General features: G+C 40.8%; 1 protein-coding gene across 14 annotated transcripts in view; it reads left to right on the top strand.

The window, feature by feature from the left end:
* Positions 1 to 27,325, top strand: part of LOC115136133 (disks large homolog 2) — a 315,445-nt gene that overhangs the window by 255,830 nt on the left and 32,290 nt on the right. For 11 of the 14 annotated variants that reach the window (XR_010464941.1, XM_065023856.1, XM_065023851.1 and 8 more), the window contains 7 exons: positions 3,806 to 3,856; positions 6,555 to 6,679; positions 15,216 to 15,385; positions 15,766 to 15,902; positions 16,475 to 16,619; positions 17,265 to 17,436; positions 19,979 to 20,038. Coding sequence is in view for 13 of the 14 variants with exons in the window: in XM_065023856.1 (XP_064879928.1) it covers positions 3,806 to 3,856; positions 6,555 to 6,679; positions 15,216 to 15,385; positions 15,766 to 15,902; positions 16,475 to 16,619; positions 17,265 to 17,436; positions 19,979 to 20,038 (860 nt within the window). In the remaining variant the exon portion in view is untranslated. The remainder of the gene's footprint in view (positions 1 to 3,805; positions 3,857 to 6,554; positions 6,680 to 15,215; positions 15,386 to 15,765; positions 15,903 to 16,474; positions 16,620 to 17,264; positions 17,437 to 19,978; positions 20,039 to 27,325) is intronic. The other 3 variants (XM_065023859.1, XM_065023860.1, XM_065023857.1) reach the window with 2 other exon arrangements.

Below are 27,325 nucleotides of genomic sequence, written 5' to 3'. Positions count from 1 at the left end.
TTTTTTAGGATGCGTGCCAGTGTTGATGTTGAAACCTGATGGATATCGTTGAAAATGGCATGGTTATTGACAATGTTAGCTTGGAGCTGCTTGAGTGTTATAGCATTGTTGGCCAAAACCATGTTTACTATCTCCCTCTCTTGCTGTTCTGTGAACATAGGAGGCCTTCCCCCTTGTCGTCCCTGACCCTCAATCCTGTGTAGAGAAAAACTCAGTATACAATAGTACAGTAATTTCACAGGAAAAGGTAACAGAAGTGCTGATAGTGCATAGAATACAGTACTGTAAGCAGTTACTGAAACCGTGCAGATGTTTTTGATATGATGATATTTTTACAATACCTATTTTCCAGTCTAAATGTTCTCATCACACTTGCCACTGTATATCGGCTTAGATTTGGCTGTACTCGCAGTCCAGCCTCCCTCAGCGTCAGGCCGTGGTTGACAACGTGGTCAACCAATGTTGCGCGGATCTCATTTGTCAGATTCGGTCCTCTTTGAGCACCTTCTTATCTTCCTCTTCCTCCCCTTCCTCCTCCTCCTCGTCTTCCTCGTTCTCCTCCTCAGTCTCCTCGTCGTCCTCCTCCTCGTTCTCCTCATCCTCCTCGTTCTCCTCCTCGTCGTCCTCCTCCTTGTCCTCCTCCTCCTCCTCGTCTTACTCTTTCTCTGACTCTTTCCATTGTGTTTGAAGACCGATGAACTCACCTGCTGCTTTTTATAGTGCTTATACACCTGATTGGTGTGTCTACAATTAAGCAAACGAGTGTTTGCACACCTGATGACTGTGTTGAACCAATAGGTTGGAGGGTGTGGTAATCTGACAGTCAGTGCTTTGGTATTACAAGGATGTGACTTCATGATAGATGTTTGTGTGTAATGTATGTTAAGTGTGTTTAGTGTTTTGCAAATCACTGTGTGTAGAGTTTTGTAAATCACTGTGTGTAGAGTTTTGTAAATCACTGTGTGTAGAGTTTTGTAAATCACTGTGTGTAGAGTTTTGCAACAAGTGTGAGGTTGACAATGTGCTTATAGTTGTGCAAATATGGGCTTATGTTTTGCTTCTTGAGTGTAAGGTTTTGCTAATAGTGTACTACTTTTAATTTTAGTGTGTAAGCAATCCAAAAAAACTGTAATTGTCTCAAAGCTTAAAAATCATTGTTTAACCTGTCTCCTCCCCTTCATCTACACTGATTGAAGTGGATTTATCAAGTGAAATCAATAAGGGATAATAGCTTTCACCTGGATTCACCTGGTCAGTCTGTCATGGAAAGAGATGTTTTGTACACTTAGTGTATATAATTAATTTAAAAGTCCAAAAATGAATGTACAAATCACAGATTGTCCCACACTGTGCCATCAACACCCGACACAGCAGTCCTCCACAATTAATATGAGGGAAAGAGGAGAGATCATAGAGGGTGACAGGACCAAATTGGAGTTAATTTAATTTATGCTGTGGCCTCTGTAGAAATGAGGCAATACATCATGTGGCTGTTTGAAGACTGTGGTTGTTCACTTTTAATTGAATTTCAAACCATAGAAGAACAGAATGGTACATAGTATAGCTGATGTTGTCCCTCATTGCTATTAGGTGGTGAGCCTCATCAGGAAATGTGGGAAGCGTGTGTGTGTGTGTGTGTACGTGTGTGTGTGTGTTTGTTTGTGTGTGTGTGTGTGTGTGTGTGTGTGTGTGTGTCTGTGTGTGTGTTTGTTTGTGCGTGTTTGTGTGCACATGGTGTGTGTGTACAGTGACGCTCCAGTGTAATATTACCACCTTTCAGTCATAGCTGCCCTCACAGAGTAATGGCTTCAAGAGACAATAATCTATCTATTTGACTATTACGCATAGGTTAAAGTTTCCATCACTGTGACGGATTTCTGTCATATAGAGTTCAACGTTTTGGGTGGTGTTAATGCGCTGCTGTAGTAACAGTCTCGGTTTGAACATCAACTTAGGTACATTGCAATTGACCTGATGGGACTTCGGTCTCAGTGGGTTTCTGATATTGGCACTGAATAAGGGCAGTGATGGAAGGAGGAGAGCTCTGGACCAATGCCCAAACCGCTTTGGAAAGTGAGCCTTGTTGAAACAGCAGGTAAATAGATATGGATTTTCAGGTCCCAGACTGCATCAGCTGCAGATGGGAGGCAATTAAATCCAAAGTAGTGCCACTGGATCGGAGTAGGGGGAGGGTTGATGTTGTTGTGGCTTGGACTTTGAGCAAATGCTTGGACTTCCGCTATTTTCTAAAACTAGAAGGGATTAGTTTGACCTCTGGTCTAGAAACCAATCAAAAACCAAGTCAAGTAGTATCATGTACTATCCGTGTCATCATGTCTTGTGTTATGTGTGTCATCGTGTCTTGTGTTATGTGTGTCATCGTGTCTTGTGTTATGTGTGTCATCGTGTCTTGTTTTATGTGTGTCATCGTGTCTTGTGTTATGTGTGTCATCGTGTCTTGTGTTGTGTGTCATCGTGTCTTGTGTTATGGGTGTCATCGTGTCTTGTGTTATGTGTGTCATCGTGTCTTGTGTTATGGGTGTCATCGTGTCTTGTGTTATGTGTGTCATCGTGTCTTGTGTTATGTGTGTCATCGTGTCTTGTGTTATGGGTGTCATCGTGTCTTGTGTTATGTGTGTCATCGTGTCTTGTTTTATGTGTGTCATCGTGTCTTGTGTTATGTGTGTCATCGTGTCTTGTGTTATGGGTGTCATCGTGTCTTGTGTTATGTGTGTCATCGTGTCTTGTGTTATGGGTGTCATCGTGTCTTGTGTTATGTGTGTCATCGTGTCTTGTGTTATGTGTGTCATCGTGTCTTGTGTTATGGGTGTCATCGTGTCTTGTGTTATGTGTGTCATCGTGTCTTGTGTTATGGGTGTCATCGTGTCTTGTGTTATGTGTGTCATCGTGTCTTGTGTTATGTGTGTCATCGTGTCTTGTGTTATGTGTGTCATCGTGTCTTGTGTTATGTGTGTCATCGTGTCTTGTGTTATGTGTGTCATCGTGTCTTGTGTTATGGGTGTCATCGTGTCTTGTGTTATGGGTGTCATCGTGTCTTGTGTTATGTGTGTCATCGTGTCTTGTGTTATGTGTGTCATCGTGTCTTGTGTTATGGGTGTCATCGTGTCTTGTGTTATGGGTGTCATCGTGTCTTGTGTTATGGGTGTCATCGTGTCTTGTGTTATGTGTGTCATCGTGTCTTGTGTTATGTGTGTCATCGTGTCTTGTGTTATGTGTGTCATCGTGTCTTGTGTTGTGTGTCATCGTGTCTTGTGTTATGGGTGTCATCGTGTCTTGTGTTATGTGTGTCATCGTGTCTTGTGTTATGGGTGTCATCGTGTCTTGTGTTATGGGTGTCATCGTGTCTTGTGTTATGTGTGTCATCGTGTCTTGTGTTATGTGTGTCATCGTGTCTTGTGTTGTGTGTCATCGTGTCTTGTGTTGTGTGTCATCGTGTCTTGTGTTATGGGTGTCATCGTGTCTTGTGTTATGTGTGTCATCGTGTCTTGTGTTATGTGTGTCATCGTGTCTTGTGTTATGTGTGTCATCGTGTCTTGTGTTATGGATGTCATCAAATAATCTGAGACGCAAAAACCAGCACACAGGAAGAATTGTTCCTCATAACCCTCATGTCCTATGTTTTCCGATGGACGTACGTTTTGTTATGGATGTTGAGAGAGATTAGAAAGGAATGGAAGACACTAATAGAAGACTATTATGACTGTGCTTACCCCTCTGTAAACTTACAGGAAACAAAGTTATGTACTGGGTATAATTCATCGAATCCATTATTGTTTTCCCACAGGTCAACGGGACAGAAATTGAATATGAGTTTGAAGAAATCACACTAGAGCGGGTGAGTTGATGCACACAGTCTGAAAGGACTCTATTTAAAAGAACCCAGCGAGGACTGCAGTCATTGAAATTGAATGAGGGATGCTCATCTCAGTCATCGAAATTGAATGAGGGATGCTCATCTCAGTCATTGAAATTGAACGAGGGATGCTCATCTCAGTCATTGAAATTGAATGAGGGATGCTCATCTCAGTCATTGAAATTGAATGAGGGATGCTCATCTCAGTCATTGAAATTGAATGAGGGATGCTCATCTCAGTCATTGAAATTGAACGAGGGATGCTCATCTCAGTCATTGAAATTGAATGAGAGATGCTCATCTCAGTCATTGACATTGAATGAGGGACGCTCATCTCAGTCATTGAAATTGAATGAGGGATGCTCATCTCAGTCATTGAAATTGAATGAGGGATGCTCATCTCAGTCATTGAAATTTAACAAGGTATGCTCATCACAGTCTTTGAAATCTAACAAGGTATGCTCATCACAGTCATTGAAATTGAACGAGGTATGCTCATCACAGTCATTGAAATTGAACGAGGTATGCTCATCACAGTCATTGAAATTGAACAAGGTATGCTCATCACAGTCATTGAAATTGAACGAGGTATGCTCATCACAGTCATTGAAATTGAATGAGGTATGCTCATCACAGTCATTGAAATTGAACGAGGTATGCTCATCACAGTCATTGAAATTGAACGAGGTATGCTCATCACAGTCATTGAAATTGAACAAGGTATGCTCATCACAGTCATTGAAATTGAACGAGGTATGCTCATCACAGTCATTGAAATGGAATGAGGTATACTCATCACAGTCATTGAAATTGAACGAGGTATGCTCATCACAGTCATTGAAATTGAACAAGATATGCTCATCACAGTCATTGAAATTGAACAAGGTATGCTCATCACAGTCATTGAAATTGAACGAGGTATACTCATCACAGTAATTTCCCATAAAGGGCATCATAATCTAGCGTAGTCGTTAAATGCGACAGGCAGGATACGTTAATAGGCCAAGTTAAGAGGCAGCTGCTGCATATTGTACTGTAGGTAAACTGTAGGTGAGTGTGTTTAAAGTCACTGTCAGTCACCAAACTACCTCTGCCACATATGTTTCAAAACGTCTTGACCCCACAGATAAACAAACAACAAAAAGAAGCTAACTGACACAATTTTGAAGCTGTTGGAGAAGCTAGATGAATTCAAAAACTGCCAAAGACACAGTAACCCCAGGCTCAAGAAAGGGTTTCCAGCTTCATGCACCAATTTAAAATTAAAATGGCAATGCCGTCATAATTTGTTATTCCGTTATCCAAACTAAAACAGGAACCTGTTTTACTTTCCACTGAAGCAAATTGATCTCAGCCAGACAAGCTCAATAACACAAACATCAAAGTCCTGTGGGTGTTTTGAGCAGGCCAGCCCTTAATTGGGACATAGCATTTGCATGAGAACAGCCAGGGAGAGTATCCTCAAGGCTCAATGGTGATAAGAGGATTAGCTTGGCTGTCAAATACATTTTGACTACTGGAAAAGAATCCTCATGACCCTAAACAATGCATTACAATAGGGAAAGGTCAGATTAGTCAAAGGAAGGGAAAAGTCATCCAAAAGCGGAGCCTTGAGCCTTTGGTGCAAACTGCACAGCTCACCCTCAGGGGCAAAAGCAGACATAAACAGTGGCTTTGGGGCTAATGCTAATGCTATGTCTGTGCTATTCAGGCTTCACGCCACAGGACCCTGTATCTATGCTCTCCACTTCCATTGCCCTAGCTAGCCAATGGGCTGTGATTATGAGTGCACTTGAGTGAGCTAGCTATCATCACTTCCATCTCATCTCAGCCTGATTGAGTTCTGTTTGTATTTATGGAGAGGGAAGCTTCCCCTGAGGGAGATCAGTGGCCATTGTATTCACCATGCCCGCAGCTCAGCCTGCAGGGTCAGTGGATATTTAGTCAAGAGATGCCCCTACTCCCATCAGTTAGCAATTTAATCAAAGCGTCCACATTCATTTTGTAAGTGTCGAGGGGGATTTGGCTCATAAAACCGATGGAGCTGGGTTGTTGGCATTCGAGAATTATGCATTTTCTGCCTCAGCCTCTGTATTGTGTTTACTTGTTATGAAGTCATACAAATCGAAAAGAAAAAGTGAATCCTGTGAACCCGAAAATTAAGTAAAAAAATGTTTGTCAATTTACTTTTTTCAAACTAAAAATGAAATATTGACTTGTGTTATATGTTTATTTCACTTTCAAATTGTTTATTTAGGAATGATTATTTTTTGCTATAAAAGTATGTTTTCGGACATATTTCTAGTACTAGAAATTGTTTGTTCGGATTAGTTTTCAGTAAATTGGGACCCCTGCATAATGCAAATTAGACAGAATGTGGAATTCTGGGAAAACATGCACCTACAAGAGAATTGCTAAATTGTCAAATGATTTTAAAGGTAGAGTCAGTGATGCACAATGTAAACAGCAGTGTCAGGCTGACTTCCTGATACACAAGCATGAGGCTAAACTTCTCTGCTGTTGCTGTTCACGTAGCAGCAGATTGAAGAATACCAGCAAAACAGAAATTGTATTTTTATGTTGTATGTAATTTAGGCTAGGATACAGTTTAACATTATAAAGGAATAGAAGTGTAAAAGTACTGGTAGATGTTTTATTAATTGTTCTTCATGCTCTATAGGGGAACTCAGGGTTGGGTTTCAGCATCGCTGGAGGAACAGATAACCCCCATATCGGTGATGACCCAGGGATCTTCATCACCAAGATTATCCCTGGTGGCGCGGCAGCAGAGGATAGCCGGTTAAGGTGAGTGCTATGGATTGAGCCCTTTACAAATGAACACTCAAGACATTGAGATAGCAATTATACAAGAGCATTTTGCTGTCAGAATGAATTTGAACTTTTATTTTTATTTAACCTTTATTTAACTACGCAAGTCAGTTAAGAACAAATTCTTATTTTACAATGACGGCCTACCCCGGACGATGCTGGGCCAATTGTGCGCCACCCTTTGGGACCCCCGATCACTGCCAGCTGTGACACAGCCCGGGAACGAACCAGGGTCTGTAGTGACACCTCTAGCACCTAGATCCAGTGCCTTAGACCGCTTCGCGACTCGGGAACCTATGGGTGGCTCGTGGACTCTCACCCATCATTTGATCTAAGTGCCTTCAGAAAGTATTCATACCCCTTGATATATTCCACATTTTGTTGTATTACAGCCTGAATTCAAAATTGATTAAATATATTTTTTTTACCTCATAATGACAAAGTGAAAACATGTTTTTAGAAATCTTTGCAAATTTGATTAAAATTAAATACAGAAATATCTCAATTACATAAGTATTCACACCCCTGAGTCAATGCATGTTAGAATCAGCCTTGGCAGCGATTACAGCTGTGAGTCTTCCTGGGTAAGTCTCTAACAGTTTTGACCATTATTATTTTCAAAATGTTCAAGCTCTTTCAAATTGATTGTTGGACATTGCTAGACAACCATTTTCAAGTCTTGCCATAGATTTTCAAGCAGATTAAATTCAAAACTGTAACTCGGCCATTCAGGAACGTTCACTGCCTTCTTGGTAAGCAACTCCAGTGTAGATTTGACCTTGTGTTTTAGGTTATTGTCCTGCTGAATGGTGAATTCATCTCCCAGTGTCTGGTGGAAAGTAGACTGAACCAGGTTTTCATCTAGGATGTTGACTGTTCTTTGGTTTACTTTTTTATCTTAAAAATCTCCCCAGTCCTTAATGATTACAAGCATACTCATAACATGATACAGTCACCACTATGCTTGAAATTATGGAGTGTTAGTCAGTAATGTGTTATATTGGATTTTCCCCAAATGTTACTGTTAGAGGAATTCTAAATTCCTATATGTTTTGTAGCCAAAACCAAATTCACTCTCTCTATTTCATAATAAGTTGTAAATTTATCATTTTGCATGAAATAGATCGAGACCAGTCTTAAAAACAAGTTCAGCATTTATTCTTGATGAGTACTGACCCAAAATACAAAGAGCATTTGATTTTAAAGAGAGAACATAAAATGACGTCATCAGTTTCACACACTCTCTCCGATCCCCACAATAGCACAGTGTCTTCAGGTCTGGAGATCTTCTTCTACTCCCCTCATAAAACAAACATTCCAATCTGTCTAAAATACATTTTCTCCTCCACTAATGGAACATCAAAGACCATTCTTATCTGTCAGAAAAGATATACCATCCCTCTCCCTTAAACCTGCAAGGTACAGACAATTAATTAGTTTTACCTACATTTTCGGTCCTAGTTTAACCAAAAATCCATACATTTCATACCATAACATAATAGTATTAAAACTTAATGGTTCTAATAAAAATGTATACATAATTAATCATTTCAACTATAATTTCCTCCAACAGTTACACATTGCATTCAGAATAAAAAGTTAATTGCTTTGCCACATTTTTTTTGCAGTATTGCTTTAGTGCTTTGTTGCAGACAGGATGCATGTTTTTGAATTCTGTACAGGGTCCTTTTTTTCCACTCTCACTCTGCCAGGTTAATATTGTGGAGTAACTACAATGTTGTTGTATCACAGCATTAAACTCTGTTACTCTTTTAAAGTCACCATTCGCCTCATGGTGAAATCCCTGAGCGGTTTCCTTCCTCTCCGGCAACTGAGTTAGGAAGGACACCTGTATATTTGTAGTGACTGGGTATATTGATACACCATCCAAAGTGTACTTAATATCTTCATCATGCTCAAAGGGATATTCAATGTCTGCTTTTTTTTACCCATCTACCAATACTAACTTTTCTTTGCGAGGCATTGGAAAACCTCCCTGGTCTTTGTTGTTGAATCTGTGTTTAAAGTTCGCTGTTCAACTGCGGGAACTTACAGATAATTGTATCAAAAATCATGTTATTTACTCCTGAACTTATTTAAACTTGCCATAACAAAGGGGTTGAATACTCATATTGAATTAATTTGTAAACATTTTGAAAAACATTATTCCACTTTGACCTTATGAGGTATTGTGTGTAGGCCAGTGGCAAAATATCTCAATTTAATCCATTTTAAATTCCGGCTGTAACACAAAAAACTGTGTAACAAGTCAAGGGGTGGGAATACTTTCTGAAGGCACTGTATACAGTTGAAGTCGGAAGTTTACATACACTTAGGTTGCAGTCATTTAAACTCGTTTTTCAACCACTCCACAAATTTCTTGTTAACAAACTATAGTTTTGGCAAGTCGGTTAGGACATCTACTTTGTGCATGACACAAGTCATTTTTCCAACAATTGTTTACAGACAGATTATTTCACTTATAATTCACTGTATCACAATTCCAGTGGGTCAGAAGTTTACATACACTAAGTTGACTGTGCCTTTAAACAGCTTGGAAAATTTCAGAAAATGATGTCATGGCTTTAGAAGCTTCTGATAGGCTAATTGACATCATTTGAGTCAATTGTAGGTGTACCTGTGGATGTATTTCAATGCCACCCTTCAAACTCAGTGCCTCTTTGCTTGACATCACTGGAAATCAAAAGAAATCAGCCAAGACCTCAGAAAATAAATCATAGACCTCCACAAGTCTGGTTCATCCTTGGGAGAAATTTCCAAATGCCTGAAGATACCACGTTCATCTGTACAAACAATAGTATGCAAGTATGAACACCATGGGACCACGCAGCCGTCATACCGCTCAGGAAGGAGACGCGTTCTGTCTCCTAGAGATGAACATACGTTGGTGCGAAAAGTGCAAATCAATCCCAGAACAACAGCAAAGGACCCTGTGAAGATGCTGGAGGAAACAGGTACAAAAGTATCTGTATCCACAGTAAAAACGAGTCCTATATCGACATAATCTGAAAGGCCGCTCAGCAAGGAAGGAGCCACGGCCCCAAAACCGCCATAAAAAGCCAGACTACAACTGCAAATGGGGACAAAGATTGTACATTTTGGAGAAATGTCCTCTGGTCTGATGAAACAAAAATAGAACTGTTTGGCCATAATGACCATTGTTATGTTTGGAGTAAAAATGGGGAGGCTTGCAAGCCCACGAACACCATCTCAACCGTGAAGCACAGGGGTGGGAGCATCATGTTGTGGGGGTGCTTTGCTGCAGGAGGGACTGGTGCACTTCACGAAATAAATGGCGTCATGAGGAAGGGAAAATTATGTGGATATATTGTTAGCAATATCTCAAAACATCAGTCAGGAAGTTAAAGCTTGGTCACAAATGGGTCTTCCAAATGGACAATGACCCCAAGCATACTTCCAAAGTTGTGGCAAATTGGCTTAAGGACAACAAATTCAAGGTATTGGAGTGGCCATCACAAAGCCATGACCTCAATCCTATAGAAAATATGTGGGCAGAACTGAAATGGGTTTGCGAGCAAGGAGGCCTACAAACCTGACTCAGTTACACCAGCTCTGTCAGGAGGAATGGGCCAAAATTCACCCAACGTATTGTGGGAAGCTTGTGGAAGGCTACCCAAAACGTTTGACCCAAGTTAAACAATTTAAAGGCAATGCTACCAAATACTAATTGAGTGTATGTAAACTTCTGACCCACTGGGAATGTGATGAAAGAAATAAAAGCTGAAATAAATAATTCTCTCTACTATTATTCTGACATTTCACATCCTTAAAACAAAGTGGTGATCCTAACTGACCTAAGACAGGGAATTCTTACTAGGCTTAAATGTCAGGAATTGTGAAAATCTGAGTTTAAACGTATTTGGCTAAGGTGTATGTAAACTTCCGACTTCTGTATACCCACAGTAAAACATGTAAACTTCTGACCCACTGGGAATTTTTACTAGGATTAAATGTCAGGAATTGTGAAATACGGAGTTTAAATGTGTTTGGCTAAGGTGTATGTAAAACTTCTGACTTCAACTGTATATGCTATGTTTTGAAGGCTCTATCATGTAATGGATAGGCTGAAAGGGTTCGTTTTCAGATTTACCCCCAAATGTTATCTTACTTTGAGAGCTGTTCTTTGACCATTTGTTCCATAAATCTACCATTCACATTGTCTCTGTTCGTCATGTTAGTCGTTTGGGTTAACGTTAACGCTTCATTGGATTGCATTTATTCCCGAAACTATCCCTAAACACCCCAATATAAATCTCACATGTGGTACTATGGCAGACTATATGCTATAACAGTATTACTCCTTGTAGAAGTCATTTGAGCCTACTTGAATGCAGAGCCAAACGAAAGTCTTCTTTAAGAGGTGGTGGGTAAATAATCAGTTCTAGATTCGGTGTGAGTCAAGAGAGAAATGTCACTTAGAGAAGCAATTACATGCTCTCTCTGTTTTACCCTTGCCTGACTTTGGGGAGCTCTGCTCAGCTTTGGATAGATCACACTGGCGTGTCCAATGAATGTTTTGTTTTCTAAGATGTGCACAGAGACTAATGCATTAGTGGGAAAGGCCTACCGTCTCAAAGACACAATGGGTTTTGACACTGTTTAAGTATTATAGTCAGGCACACTTCTCCTCTTGTGGTAATTTATTCACTGCACAGTCCGGGGAATGTAGCATAACATTACTTATTCTAAGCACAATGTTGCTCTTACGTTGTAGCTGAATGTAAATAGGAAATACTCAAAAGCTTTTCTCTGGGAGCACTCTACAAAACGTAAGACTTTTGGGATGCTTAGAGCATCACTTCGTTCACAAGATCACAGAAACTAAAAGGGAAGTTCAGGATTTTACAACTTGATGTTCGATGATTCCGCAACCTGAAAGTAGTCTATGGGCCAAGAGAAACTATCATCCATGCTTCCGTTTTCTTTAACCAGCCACTACAAACTCCAGTTAACTTTAGCAACCTCTAGCTGACAATCAATGGTGTGGTAGGGGCTATCGTGCAATCTTTTTTATGTGGGGGGGGGCAATTACTGGACATTTTAATAAATGGATCACTAGTCAATTTAAATGCCACTTTAAATAATGCCACTTTAATAATGATTATATATCTGACATTACTCATATCACATGTATATACTGTATTGAGACCCAATCACTGGACATTTTAATAAATGGATCACTAGTCAATTTAAATGCCACTTTAAATAATGATTATATATCTGACATTACTCATATCACATGTATATACTGTATTGAGACCCAATCACTGGACATTTTAATAAATGGATCACTAGTCAATTTAAATGCCACTTTAAATAATGATTATATATCTGACATTACTCATATCACATGTATATACTGTATTGAGACCCAATCACTGGACATTTTAATAAATGGATCACTAGTCATTTTAAACAATGCCACTTTAATAATGTTTACATGTCTTACATTACTCATATCACATGTATATACTGTATTTTATACCATTTACTGCACCTTGCCTATGCCGCTCGGCCATCGCCCATCCATATACTTACATGTACATATTCTCATTCACCCCTTTAGATTTGTGTGTATTAGGTAGTTGTTGGGAATTGTTAGATTACTTGTTTGATATTACTGCACTGTTGGAACTAGAAGCACAAGCATTTCGCTACACTCGAATTAACATCTGCTAACCATGTGTATGTGACCAATACATTTTGATTTGATGTAAGGGATTACAAAAAAACAGTAACTGTAATCCGTTACCAGCAAAAATATCGTAATCAAATTACAGATACTTTTGAAAAACTAGATGATTACTTCGAGGATTACTTTGAAATTCAGAAAGGATGTTTGCAATAAAAAATATTTGACACTTCTCTGTTTTCTCAATGACATTCAAAGCAGCATTGAAAAAAGGCGCAAGTTTAAGTTTGTTCCACCTGAGCGAGTCTGACCACAATGATGACACACCAAATGTGTTTGATGGATCGCGGGAAAGGAGCAAGAATAGGCTTTTGTAGGCTACAGTCCAAACTATGTCTTCCAATGGTGCGACTGCTGTCGGCATCCAAAGATTATCCAACTTGAATAAACGCTTGGAGGTAAGGATGACAGCAGTGGTGTAGTCTACGGTGATACGGATATCACTTATTATTGATATCTACATAGTGCATTGATGTAATCACACTGCTGCTCTCTCATTTAACTATTTGCGCCTCACGGATTGTGGTTGTTGTGGATGTCTGTTCACAAATCTAAATATCTATTTGAAACCAATAATGGTTGAATTCAAGAAGTTGAATCTACCTATCAGTCATAGTTTTTCTAACCAGTAGTCAGCCAGTGAAAAATGCGCTCTTGCAACAGCTGCATAGTGCTGATCCCAGCCTATGGAATAAAAGTGTGGCTTTTATTGCTCAATCTACTTCATGGTGATAAAAAAAAATCATAGGTTTAATGGACACATACTCAAACTCGCACACTTTTGATAGACTTAAAGGGGCAATCTGTAGTTGCTAGATCCATTTTTGGATTTATAAATTATATATACACTACCGTTCAAAGGTTTGGGGTCACTTGGAAATGTCCTTCTTTTTGAAAGAAATATTGTCCATTAAAATAACATCAAATTGATCAGAAATACAGTGTAGACATTGTTAATGTTGTAAATGACTATTGTAGCTGGAATCAGCAGATTTTTTCATGGAATATCTACATAGGCGTACTGAGGCCCATTATCAGAAACCATCACTCCTGTGTTCCAATGACACATTGTGTTAGCTAATCCAAGTTTATCATTTTAAAAGGCTAATTGATCATTAGAAAACCCCTATTTAATTATGTTAGCACAGCTGAAAACTGTTGTTCTGATTAAAGAAGCAATAAAACTGGCCTTCTTTAGACTAGTTGAGTATCTGGAACATCAGCATTTGTGGGTTCGATTATAGGCTCATAATGGCCAGAAACAAAACACTTTCTTCTGAAACTCGTCAGTCTATTCTTCTTCTGAGAAATGAAAGCTATTCCATGCGAGAAATTGCCAAGAAACTGAAGATCTCGTACAACGCGGTGTACTACTCCCCTCACAGAACAGGGCAAACTGGCCCTAACCAGAATAGAAAGAGGAGTGGAAGGCCCCGGTGCACAACTGAGCAAGAGCACAAGTACATTAGAGTGTCTAGTTTGAGAAACAGACACCTCACAACTCCTCAACTGGCAGCTTCATTAAATAGTACCCGCAAAACACCAGTCTCAACGTCAACAGTGAAGAGAATCCAGGATTCTGACCTTCTATGTAGAGTTTGTCTGTCCAGTGTCTGTGTTATTTTGCCCATGTTAATCTTTTCTTTTTATTAGCCAGTCTGAGATATGGCCTTTTCTTTACAACTCTGTTTTCTTTACAACTCCTCTATTGGAGGGATACGACACAATTCTTCCACGATAAATTCCATAATTTGGTGTTTTGTTGATGGTGGTGGAAATCGCTGTCTCAGGCGCCACTCCAGAATCTCCCATAAGTGTTCAATTGGGTTGAGATCTGGTGACTGAGATGGTCATGGCATATGGTTTACATCGTTTTCATGCTCATCAAACCATTCAGTGACCACTCGTGCCCTGTGGAAGAGGGCATCCTGGATGAGCCCACTCCCATCAGGATAGAAATGATTCACCATAGGTTGGAGGTGATCCCTCAGAATGACATTTATTGAATGACAACCCCATTTATTGTGCATTTATTGGTGTTCACCTTGTCTTCTAAGGGGTTGAGTGGAACTTGACCATGCCAGGAAAATGCACCCCACACCATAACAGAGCTGCCAGAACTCTCATTTACTTAAGTGCTTCCTTTATTTTGTCAGTTACCTATAGTTTTAGTAAGCAGTAGGAAAGACATGTTTTGGACACGGCCAATTATATTTTTAGTTCAGAATGAAATACCTTTTTCTTTGCTGGGGTGTCTGCTAATGAATACACCCCAACTGTTCAGTAGTTGAACAGCTGTATAATAATCAGACATTCAACTTTGGGCATTGTACTGGAAATGCATATAGTGTACTTTCTGCAAACTAACAAAACTCACTGCTGACCAAGGCTTCATGCTGAGGATAAAAACACAGCTATTATACATGTGTGAATAGGCAGAATCTCTCGCTCTGCTTGAGTGTGTGTGTGTGTGTGTGTGTGTGTGTGTGTGTGTGTGTGTGTGTGTGTGTGTGTGTGTGTGTGTGTGTGTGTGTGTGTGTGTGTGTGTGTGTGTGTGTGTGTGTGTGCATAGGATCCCAGCTGGTCCCTTACAATGCGCCTCAGGAGAGTTCTGGCCTTAAACGCGGGGACATGGATATTTGTGGCATCTCTTCACTGGGTCAAAGGCTAACACTGCAGCAGGGGCCCCCTGCCACACACACTCACACACGCACGCTCACACACAAATACTGTTTCCCAGGTTTGCACTCATGTTCCCATCCTCTTCCTTCCTTGCAGAGTGAATGACTGCATCCTGCGGGTGAATGATGCCGACGTGTCTGAGGTGTCCCACAGTAAGGCAGTGGAGGCCCTGAAGGTGGCTGGCTCTATCGTCAGGCTGTACGTTCGCCGGAGGAGACCCATGCTGGAAACTGTCATTGAAATCAAACTCATCAAAGGACCAAAAGGTTACTAAACTCCCTTTCCTTTGTTTGTCTATCTATAACCAAGCACATCCAATATTCTTTGTTTTGTTCAGTATTTTATCATTGGGGGTTTTGTACCCACTTCTGTTGGCAGGAATTGAGACAAACCCACTGAAATCAATTTAACATGCTACACTGGCCGCAGAAGCGGCACATCAGTGAAGCAGCAAAAACACAAGGTTATCTTTGCTGAACCATCTTCTTACGCTTCAAATCTACTTTCTAGCGCTACAGTTGTCTGTAAAGCGTACCTTGCTGATACAAGTGGCTTGTGCTTGTGATCTGGAGGCAGCAGCCTAGACCACTAAACCACCCTGGGCCACAACACATTATTTGTCAACCTCCACCCTATTTCTCATCAGGGCTGGGCTTCAGCATCGCAGGAGGGGTGGGCAATCAGCACATCCCGGGGGACAACAGCATCTTTGTCACTAAGATCATAGATGGAGGTGCAGCACAGAAGGACCAGCGCTTGCAGGTTGGAGACCGGCTGCTTATGGTAAGTTACTGCAGCTTCACTATCACTGCACTGCCCTGTCCTCATACCGCATAGGTGGACCACTAACATACTGTACTGTGAAAGCGTTGTACTGCATAACAACCTTCATAACACATGTATTCAACATCATTCATAAAGTTTTTCAAAATAGAATAGTGATTTATTTATTTATATTTTAGCCATTTAGCAGACGCTTCTATCCAAAGCACCTAGGATTAAGTGCCTTGCTCAGGGACACATTGACAGATTTTTCACCTAGTTGGGCCGGGGATTCGAAGCAGCGATTTTGGTTACTGGCTCAACACTCCTAACCGCTAGGCTACCTGCCAACATTGTACAACAGAGGAGTGAATAGTGTTTCACACCCTTTTTCAGAAGAGTGAGTTGCTTAAGTGCAGGTTAATTCAACTAGCTACCTTCCTGCTGCCTCCAGCTCCGGGGGACCACAGCCATCGTAATCTGCATTTGGCAGCACCAAGTAGCATGATGTCGGTCTGGCATGTGAGGAGTGGAACACGAGGTTTAACCGTCTTACGCCTGTGATTTTCTCCATGCTCTCTCCACCCCAACAGGTGAACAACTACACTCTGGAAGAGGTCTCCCACGAGGAGGCTGTAGCCATACTGAAGAACACTTCTGACGTTGTGTACCTGAAGGTGGGCAAGCCCACCAGTGTTTACTTATCAGATCCCTATGGGCCACCTGATATCACGCACTGTGAGTTTCACCTCTTTTTCACTGCTCTACCCACCCGTGCTCCGGCGTGAAGTTTCCACCAGCAGCAGATCTAGGATCAGGTTCCCCTTCCCCCATCCTGACCTTAAGTGGGGGGCAGTGCAAAACTGACCCAAGATCACCGCCTAGTGGCAGCTTTACCCTAGTCCCCCACCTGTAGAGAGACTATTTTAGTTTGGAGTCCGAATAGTGTACAAGAGACCAACACTTAAATGACAGATGAAACCTGTAAGAGTAACCTCTACTGTTCTAGATCAGGGCAGTAATCTTTCACTTTGCAAATGAATGTTTCCTTTCACTCTGATGCAGCATGTTTGTTCAACTCTTTAGTATCATCCCTGAGTTTAGATAGAGCCTCAATTTGAATGTGATGTGTGTAGTGATTGTTTTTGAGTGCATTGTGCATAGTGTCATGTACATTTGAATGCCAAAGCATTGGATTTAGTCATATTTCTATTGTGTTTTTAGATAATGTATTATGCCAATGTTCCAACATTGTGTGAGCCTCTAAATGTGTGAGCCTCTAAATTATATATATTTGATTAAGTGATTGGTTGATTGATACGTGTAGTCAATAACTGAATGCTGAAGTCTGACGAGCAATGTACACAACTGTTTTCTTTCCAGCATTCTCTCCAGCAATGGAAAATCATATCTCTTCCGGGGGCAACAACGGCACTCTGGAGTACAAGTGCAGTCTTCCCCCCATGCCCATCTCTCCTGGAAGGTACTCCCCCCTCCAAAAACACTTACTCGGGGAAGAGGACATTAACAGGTTGGATGGTTTTTCCTTCTTACGGTAATTACATCCCTTCCTACCAGACGGCAGTAGTATTACAGGTAGAGCCTCTGTCACCCCACCCCATGTTCTATGGAAACTCAAAAGCAATCTTAAATGACGTTACAAGGTGTGTTGGCATTGATTGCTTTGGGGATTTGTCCTCCTGCCCCAACCTCCCTTCCCACCTCCTTAGTCCCTGCTGTTTTCATCCTGTGCTCTGTGTTTTGCACTTGGGAGTCCTGTTGTTCAACTGTGTTGTCTTGTTGCACTGTTTTTAATCTGGCACTACTTTGTAGAGACACATGTGAAGATATGCTGAAGGGTGGCATGGTCAGTGTATGCACCTTTTCCACCTTGCTGTAGGTTTTTAAGCTTGCTCTTTGAATCTAATAATATAATGTATGTGAAAATGGGCCAGACTATTACGGATCTGAATCATTTATTCAATTTAACGGTCCAATGGAAGTGTTTTTATCTTAATATCAAATCATTTCTGGGTAACAGTTAATAGATTTTCCACTAAAGTTTCTACTAAAGGAGAGAAGTGGAGTGTTATGCTGGAGTAATATAGTGATGAGGCTTGTGGTGGTGTCGTATTCTCCTGCCGGCCACTGTATGGATCAGCATTTTGTCCCTGACGCATGGCAGACGTGTTACTCCAAGCGACATCCAGGCTGCGTGTTGATTGGCTCAATGCCCAGGCAAATTCAGAGCAACACAAAATGACTTAGCAGTCCTTATGGAGAAAATATGTTTCAAACCTGTCATCAGCGTTCTAGAACAGAAAGAAAGTCTTGATAACTACAAGACGAACTAAGACAACTGCAAGTTAATTTAGTAACTTCCTACTGTACCACATCAATCGAATTTGTCTTCTTGATATGTTTGATAAATGAAACAGAATGCATAAATACTATAGTGCCAAATCATTTCAATATATGTTTTAATCTGCACAGTTTTGCATCTGTAAAAGAAAAAAATATTGTAGTATTGTGTTCTAGTTCAAAGATTCATACAGTTGAGAATTTAATAGGTGGTTTGAGATAGAAAGCACACTGGACTTTAATTCAGAGGGTGGCCCCACTAGTTAACAGGGTTGGGGTCAATTTGAATTGAAGTCAGTCAATTCAGGAAGTGATTCAAATGTTTTATTTGTTCAATTATTGAATAGGAATTGCAGTTTACTTCCTGAATTGACTAACTTCAATTCAAATTGACCCCAACCCTGCTAGCTTATAGAGAACCAAACCTGCCATAAATAAATGCAGACGTAAATAGATAAACACATGAATAAATAAATACATTCACACATAAATAGATAAATAAATACGTGGATGAATGAATGCACACATAAATAGATAAATAATTATTAGCCCTTATTAGCCCTTATTCATTTATATTGACTTCATTTATTTATTTTTGTATTTCTTGCTCCAATATGATAATGAGGGGTGTGAAAGAAAACGTATGTGGGTGGGATCCAACACACCATTGGTTGATCAAAGTCAAGACGTGTTGCTCTATTGCATTATTGAAGAATGAAAATGAAGTCACTCCTCATACTGGCCTGATGGGAAAGTAAGCTCATTCTGAATGTTTCTACAAGAGGCAGCTAGCTGGGAGCTGGGATCTGATTGGGTTTCATCAAAAAAGCTCAGAGAAGTGAGCTAGAGAGTGCAGGAGGAGAGGAGAGATATCTGTGTCTTTGCTGTACTGCAGCATGCTCAGAGTTGTGACCAAGTAGAGGCATCACGAGTCTGGGCCATGCGACATAGTGGGGGTAGTAGGGGGAGGGGTGGAGGGGTGGGGGTATAGTACTGGGAGAGATAGAAAGTGGGCCACTGAGCAGGCAGGCTTACATCCAACCACACTGATTTAATCTGCAGGAGAAAAGCATGGCTAATGCTGCCCTACAACCAACGGAGCATCACACACACACACACACACACACACAGAAACACACATACAGACACACACACACAAACAGTCTTAAAGTAATGCACATGCAAGTGTTTTAGAAAACCTCTTAAAATATACAAAAATAAATAGCACAGAAATGCACACATAATGGACACATACTGCACACAAAGCGTTACTAATTTGATCAATCACTCATTCGTTACATTAGTTAAATGTAAGGTGATACATTATTGATCCATATCAACCAGGAACCTTTAGCAATTAGGACTTTGGCATTTTATAAATGCATTAAGTGGTGGTTCCTCTTGTAGTCTCTTTTGTAAGGAATTTATTTCTGCTTTTCAAGTCCAGCAATTCACCCTGACCAAACACTTTGTGTCATCCTCTGTAGCATGCGTCCAACTGTTTGTTTTGTCAAACACAAAAACACGTGCATGATTTTTGTTCTTCATTTAGTTTTTATGCTAAATGCCAACAAACTATATTGTAAATATAAAGCTATTGGTGTTCGTAATTCTAATTCATAAAACCAAGTAAAATCTAATTCTGTTTGCAGTTTCTTTCGGTCTTCTTGGCGTTGCCTCTCTGATTCGGACTATTATTGCTCTTCCTTTATTGGTCTTATCTCTTCCCCAATCAGAAATGCCTCAATAGATGACGGGGAGGCTCACAGGTTTGAGTCGCAGCACTTCCAGTTGAGGTGAGACATTTCAAAACGGCCGCTGACTTGGCCCTCATGTTTGCTCTCTCATTCCATCTGTGACACATCTCTTTCCTAATTTAGTCTTTAAATACAACACAGCCTATACAGAGTGGCAACAATTTCATGTGCAAAAGTAATGTGCAAATCCCCAAAATTACCATAAACCTCATTGTAATCTGGCAGTGTGATTTAACAACTTGCATTATAAAGAGGTGGCTATTTATGTATATTTATTTATTTTTATTTATTTAACCAGGAAAATCCCATTGAGACACAGGGTTATTTTTTGCAAAGGAGACCTGGCCAAGTACGCGGCAGCAATCAATACAACACCATTGTTTTACACATATATGCAGGCTACAAAGGTAGAGAGAGTTTACCCAGATTGGCTTTGTAACATAAAGCAAGGTCCAACCCACCATATGGTTCAAGGTGCAAATGTTGGGTGAGTGACTTTGCATTTGTAACAATGTGTAAGGATGCATGATAAACAGAGTCCAGTCTCTTTAACACAAAAGAGGCTGCATGCAAATACAATAAGTCTCATTTTACTATGCTCAAGTTAAATATACTGTATGTATATATATATATATAGAGAGAGAAACACAGAAACACTGACATGATTCCTGTAATCATATATATATAGTGTATTTTTTAAAAATGTGCTGTCTGAGTATTCATCCCCCCATAATCATGTCAGTGTTTCTATTCAAAGTATCTTTTTTCCCCCTGAAAAGGCTTCAGTAATGTACTATGAATACCCATTGACAAAATTAATGATACAAATAAATAAATTAAGCTTAAAGTTTTTCGTTTTGGACATTAATGACTAAAGTTTTTTTCCCCGATATGTGGCTGGCTAACGCACCATACACGTGGTAGTAGGCTTTCCTTTCCTGGTGCAATCATGGTTCAAAACACTTCGGTTCATGCAAAAAACAAGTTAACATTTTTTTGATTAGTCTCAAAGATAAAGTGGATGGAAAACTCACTGGAGTGCTAATGCTAAAGCTATCTTGAAGTGTCAGACCTAGATAAGTGGAAGACTGCAGGAGGGCTCTTTGTGCGACAGCATGCGGGGTGAAAGAATGATTTTACCCCAGAAAGTGGAATTCAAATTCTGTAGAATGAAACTAAAACATGTAACTGCAGGCGCTTCTCCATCTGCATTGCTTGCTGTTTGGGGTTTTAGGCTGAGTTTCTGTATAGCACTTTGTGACATCGGCTGATGTAAAATGGGCTTTATAAATAAATGTGATTGATTGATAGGCGTTTTGCATTTAAAACAACAAAAACCTGAGTGCATATGTACATGCTTTATAAACCAACTAAAGGGTGGCTTCTTTCTTTCCTATTTCACTCCCGCAACCTATGTGTTATTTCTCTCTCTCTCTCTCTCTCTCTGTCTCTCTCTCTCTCTCTCTCTCTGTCTCTCTCTCTCTCTCTCTGTCTCTCTCTGTCTCTCTGTCTCTCTCTGTCTCTCTCTCTCTCTCTCTCTCTGTCTCTCTCTCTCTCTCTCTCTCTCTCTCTCTCTCTGTCTCTCTCTCTCTCTCTCTCTGTCTCTCTCTCTCTCTCTCTCTCTGTCTCTCTCTCTGTCTCTCTCTCTGTCTCTCTCTCTCTCTCGCTCTCTCTGTCTCTCTCTCTGTCTCTCTCTCTCTCTCTCTGTCTCTCTCTCTGTCTCTCTCTCTCTCTTTGTGTCTCTCTCTCTCTCTGTCTCTCTCTCTGTCTCTCTCTCTCTCTCTCTCTGTACTAACCACTTTCTCTGCTCTTCTCTCGTACCCCCCCAGGCCTCCTGAGCCAGTTTACAGCACTGTGAACAAAGCACCTTCTCCCCACCACTATTCCCCCGTGGAGTGTGACAAAAGCCTCCTCCACTCCATACCCTTCCCTCACTATCACTTAGGCCTGCTCCCTGACTTCGAGATCACCAGGTATTCTACCCACTACCCACTGCGTGGCCTAGCTTTGCATGGTATTGCATGGAGTGCTCATGCTCTCTTCATATCCTCACACACTCACTCGTTCCCAAAGTTCTGGCTCTCTGTAAGCCCGCATGACACTCCTCCCTCTCTCTCCATGCCCCTACTCTCTTCCTATCCTAACTTTCTCACTCACTACCTCACTCACTCACTACCTCACACACTCACTCGTTCCCAAAGGTCTGGCTCTCTCTAAGCCTGCATGCCTCTCCTCCCTTGAGCTCCCTCTCTCCAAGGGGTATGGTCCTCTCTTTCCAAGGGGACTGGTCCTCTCTTTCCAAGGGGACTGGTCCTCTCTCTCCAAGGGGTATGGTCCTCTCTTTCCAAGGGGACTGGTCCTCTCTCTCCAAGGGGACTGGTCCTCTCTCTCCAAGGGGAATGGTCCTCTCTCTCCAGGGGGAATGGTCCTCTCTCTCCAGGGGGAATGGTCCTCTCTCTCCAGGGGGAATGGTCCTCTCTCTCCAGGGGGAATGGTCCTCTCTCTCCAGGGGGAATGGTCCTCTCTCTCCAAGGGGTATGGTCCTCTCTCTCCAGGGGGAATGGTCCTCTCTCTCCAGGGGGAATGGTCCTCTCTCTCCAGGGGGAATGGTCCTCTCTCTCCAGGGGGAATGGTCCTCTCTCTCCAGGGGGTATGGTCCTCTCTGTCCAGGGGGTATGGTCCTCTCTAAAGGGTCTGGTCTTCTCTCTTGAAGGGGTCTGACCCTCTCTCAAGGGGGTCTGATCCTCTCTCTCAATGTACGTGATTGGCCCGTCGGTCTCCCCGTCAGTCCCCATTACACCTCTGCTATTGACATGACTTGCCTTGCACCGTGTGTGACTTGAATGATAATGTTTCTTATTATCGTTATTTGTTTCTTTCTCAGTAAAAGTGCTATACTTAGTCTGGCTTTGATTATAAGTCCATTGAAAGTTATAAAATTGTAAGATGTTCGTGTCGATTGCATTGCCAACTTGACTTTCTGACATTTTGTGACAAAACAAAACAACATTCCAAAATTGTGTTGGTTATCTGTTCTCATATTAAGATGAATACACTTACTGTAAGTCACTCTGGATAAGAGCGTCTGCTAAATGATTCAAATGTAAATGAGAATCTTCTGTCTCAAAGGGGTCTGATCCAGTCCAAAACTGCTGGCCTTCTCTTTCGCAAGCACAGGCAGTGTTGTTCAAAGTAAACGTTTTTTCTTTGAAAAGCATCAGGGCATTTGGTAAATGTGGTTTGTTGAAGCCTATAGCAACTACTGTCAGAAGGACTCATAAAATGTCATTATGGAAGTCAGCATGGATCATTTTTACTTCGGTGCAATGGTTTTTGACACATTTTTTTCAAAGCCAACAAAGAATTCCATTGAAATATGACGTTGCTATTATGACGTTGCTATAATGTTCATTCAGCGTGTTTTTGTCCGTTGGTGGGATCGTAGTGTTATGGGGCAAGTGGTGATTGCATTGGTCATAGATATTAGAGATATTCTCAAACTATCTGAGATTCAAAAATAGTATATCTCTCTTTCTTAGCTCTCCCTAAACACATTGTAGTTGAAACCACAAGCACTATCCTTCTGGGTCAGGACGGCCTTCACCTTCGTTAATGTTTGCTTGTTTATTTAGAATTTCAATTATCTGTATTATTTTATGAAAACTAAAGTAATTCCTAATTGGCCTCGATGGGAGTTATAATAATTTACATATTGAAACCTCAACAAGCACAGCAGTACTTCTTCTCATCAATTGAAATATAAGTATTGAGGTGCCACTTTATATGATAATTATCAAGATTCTGTTAGTGGTAAGCATACAATTACAGTTTGTGTCTTTCTTCTCCTATTAATAGCACTTTATCTTGTTTGTGCAGGGCTTTTTTATAATTTCATCCTGTTTATCATTTATGCATGAGCAGCGTATCTATGGATACAATCAGCAGAGCTGGGGAGTGTGATGGCATTCATGAATAAGGCATAAGGTGTTATGGATGCTGTTAAGACCAGATGAGTTCAAGTGAGCCGTCTGAGCTTCATCCATATTGTTCAAGTTTGACCAACCTAATACAATACAATACTAACAGAATACTGTACACTGAAGGTTAAGGCGGTTAAAGGATCACTTTACAAAAAAAAACAACACCTCTAGTGTTTTGATACATTTTCTAGATTAGCAGTTCCGTTTTCATCACTCTTTTTGCTTTTTACTGAAAGTGCTTTATCTTGAAAGCTTAACTGCTAACACGCATCATTTTGTGGGACTACGATTCCCCACATGGCAGCTTCTTGCCATTGTTGCTAGCTATCTGACTGTCCAGAATCATTACAACACGGAACCACGTGGTGACACAGACCAATCACGGGCTGGCAGGCTACGAGGAGGCTCACTCCCTCATGCACGTTCTTTGCACGTGTCTCTCAGGCAGAATGAAAATGACTACATCAACCATGATCCTTTGCTACTTACGGCCACTTTCTCCATGATCTTTAGCAATTTTGTTGGGTGCCATTCAGCCGTATTCAGTAATATGGCACGCTTCAAATTAAAATATTTCTGGCTTCATGCGCCGTCGGCAGTTTTCCATAGGAGTACGTGGCTGATGTCAGAGCTATCACCATCTAATGGTTTTTATGTGTATGGAATGGAGACTTGGCACTTCCTGCATCATATTTCAATGGATAAGCCTGCTGTCCATTATGCAAGTAATTGCAGCGCTTGTTAGATATGTATTAATGAAATGATGTAGTTCACATGTGGCAGCCTAAAGGAGAGGCGGAGTAGGGTTTGTTTTTGTATTTGGTCAAAGTTAAACTTACAAGGGATATTTCAAACTGCTGACACTTATGTGGGCATTGACAATGGTTCAAATGAATGGCATATGTTGTTTTATTTGCTGTTGAAGAGTCACCCAGTTGAAGAACACTATGGTAGGTCTTTATCAAGCTCTGACCATGTGGATGAACCCAAAATTTGATTTAGTCATTTGTATGATTGTTTTTTTTCAACCATTTGTCAGAATGTAGTTTTACTTGGCATCCTTCCATACCATTTGTATTGTGTACATATGTGTCACACAAATGCTTCTCTGGCTTAAAATGACAAGTAGGGATGAAAGGATGTTCATAGATTTTTTTCTGGCTGTGCCGACTCAATATTGAATTCATTTCATTTCGATGACTTTCCCTACGCTTGATGTGTCTTGACATGTCAAACATTGTTAACTGAGATGCATTTGAGAACCATCAAATGGGATTCAATTATCCTTTATTGATAGGTTAAGGGTCGTTGACAGAAATGATTGACGTAGTGTAGGGTGAATTTGCCCCTAGACACTGATCTTGGGTCATTTTTCCCACTGATGGTTAATGTTAGGTTTGGGGGAGGGGAAGCTGAACCTAGATCTGTACCTAGAGGAAACTTTACCCAATCTACCAGGATATCAGAGTTTAATTTAGTCCACCTGAATTTAATAATGATTTTATTAGCTATTTCAATGTTTTAATAAGGAGCCTTAGCTACTGTCTCCTTTTACAGAGACTTAGCAAGAGCCTCACAATCACAGAATACCAGAACATTTTAGTATGTCATTAAAAAAAAGGTGAACATTTTGTCTAATTGCTCATTGGTAGGCATAACCACTTCTTTGAACCATTATTAACTGGAAGGCAGTGGTTACGTCCCAAATGGCACACTATTCCATATATAGTGCACAATTTTGACCAGGGCCCATAGGGTGCAGGTCAAAAGTAATGCACTATGTAAGGAATAGGGTGCCATTTGGGACATAGAACATGTTATTTGGATTGCCTTGTCACCCGTTTGGGGGGGTGGGGGCATTTCCTCAATATTGTGGGCTAAGTGCACTGCCACTTTCATTCTTCTAATCCAATTACAACCCTAGAGAGCTGTGCTTTGCCATTCAACTTCTCAGAGGGAGCAGGAAATAATCAAATCGTATCTTTTTTAAAAACCTCTTCCTCTAGAATGCAAGGGGGTGTGCAGTTCCAAGCATTTCTCAAAGGATTAACCCAATGGGCAAAAACTGGTTCAATTAACTGACGTTGTTTCCACGTCATTTCGACCGAAAGAATCAACTTGATGGCGTTGACTGATTGGATTTGCAAAAAGTCATCAACTTAAGGGAATTTCCTATATTTTTTTTACAAAACTTTTAACCTAAATCCAATGACATGGTATTTTCTTGTTGAATTCACGTTAGTTGAAAACTCAACCAAATGTAAATCAAAACTAAACGTTGAACTGACATCTGTGCCCAGTGGGATGTATTCACCTCTCATTCTACTGTAAATTGAGTAGGTTGAGTGGGAACTGCTTCAACACAAGTACTTAGATAGCATGGTCATGTTCTATGTACAGTCTTGTCTCTATCAAAACTCCAATGGAAATCACGCAACTTTATTTTGACCAGCGTTGACAATGCATGAAGGTTGAAAATAAATGTTTTTTGCCAGTTGACATGTTTAAGCAACCTACCCAACCATCTGCATTCAACATGTCAGTTTACTTCTCACTTTCATGGCATTCTCCCAGCAATATTTTCATATTTGAACACTTTAATATCAAAGGACCTGCATGAGTATAAAGATTCTGGTAAAGCCTAACAAAAGGTGAGATGAAATAAATTGGAGGCGAGAAGAGAACGGCATATCATGGAGCATGTTTAATGCATAGGCGGGATTGGTTGTCTGAGCTTATCCAGAGAAAGGTGGAATTCACAATGAGCTTTCTCTGTTTGTTTGTTTTCTTGTTCGCCCACATGATTGTGTTGAGATGCCTGTGGTTGCCGTGGTGGTGCAATCGTCTGTTAGCTATTGCAGGTGTGCTGAATCGATATTACAGAACTATGTTAGCATTAGCATTTTAACTGTAGGCTACCTCCCTGCATTCTAGCCTAGATAGCCTCCCGTGGGCCTCCAGCTGCCTAACCATCCCGTTCTCCTTATCACTGGGTTGCAGCTGGCTGTGTTGGTGTCACAGGGGGCCTCTAGGGACACTGAGGGAGGGCAAGAGCCTGGCTTAAATCCTGTGTGTGTTCTAACAGAAGCATCAGGGTTGTATTCACTAGAAAACGGACGAGTCGAGAAGGACTACCTGAACTTGTCCATCTCAATAGTCTTTAAAAAGGGTGCATCTACCAATGAGAGAGGTGAAAGCGGCTTCTCATTCCTAGCAACAGGGTCAACCATGTGCATTGTCTTAGCTGAGAATGCCTCTCAGTTATATACTCAAAGCTGGTCTGAGCACAGTTCATGAGTATTCTCTCAGGATTGTCTCAGATTCTTTGTGAATATGAGCCCCGAAT

This window comes from Oncorhynchus nerka, linkage group LG10 (genome assembly GCF_034236695.1).
Source record: "Oncorhynchus nerka isolate Pitt River linkage group LG10, Oner_Uvic_2.0, whole genome shotgun sequence".
NCBI lineage: Eukaryota > Metazoa > Chordata > Actinopteri > Salmoniformes > Salmonidae > Oncorhynchus > Oncorhynchus nerka.
The sequence above is the reverse complement of the archived record's forward strand: the minus strand, read 5'-3'. Positions and strand labels throughout refer to the sequence as shown.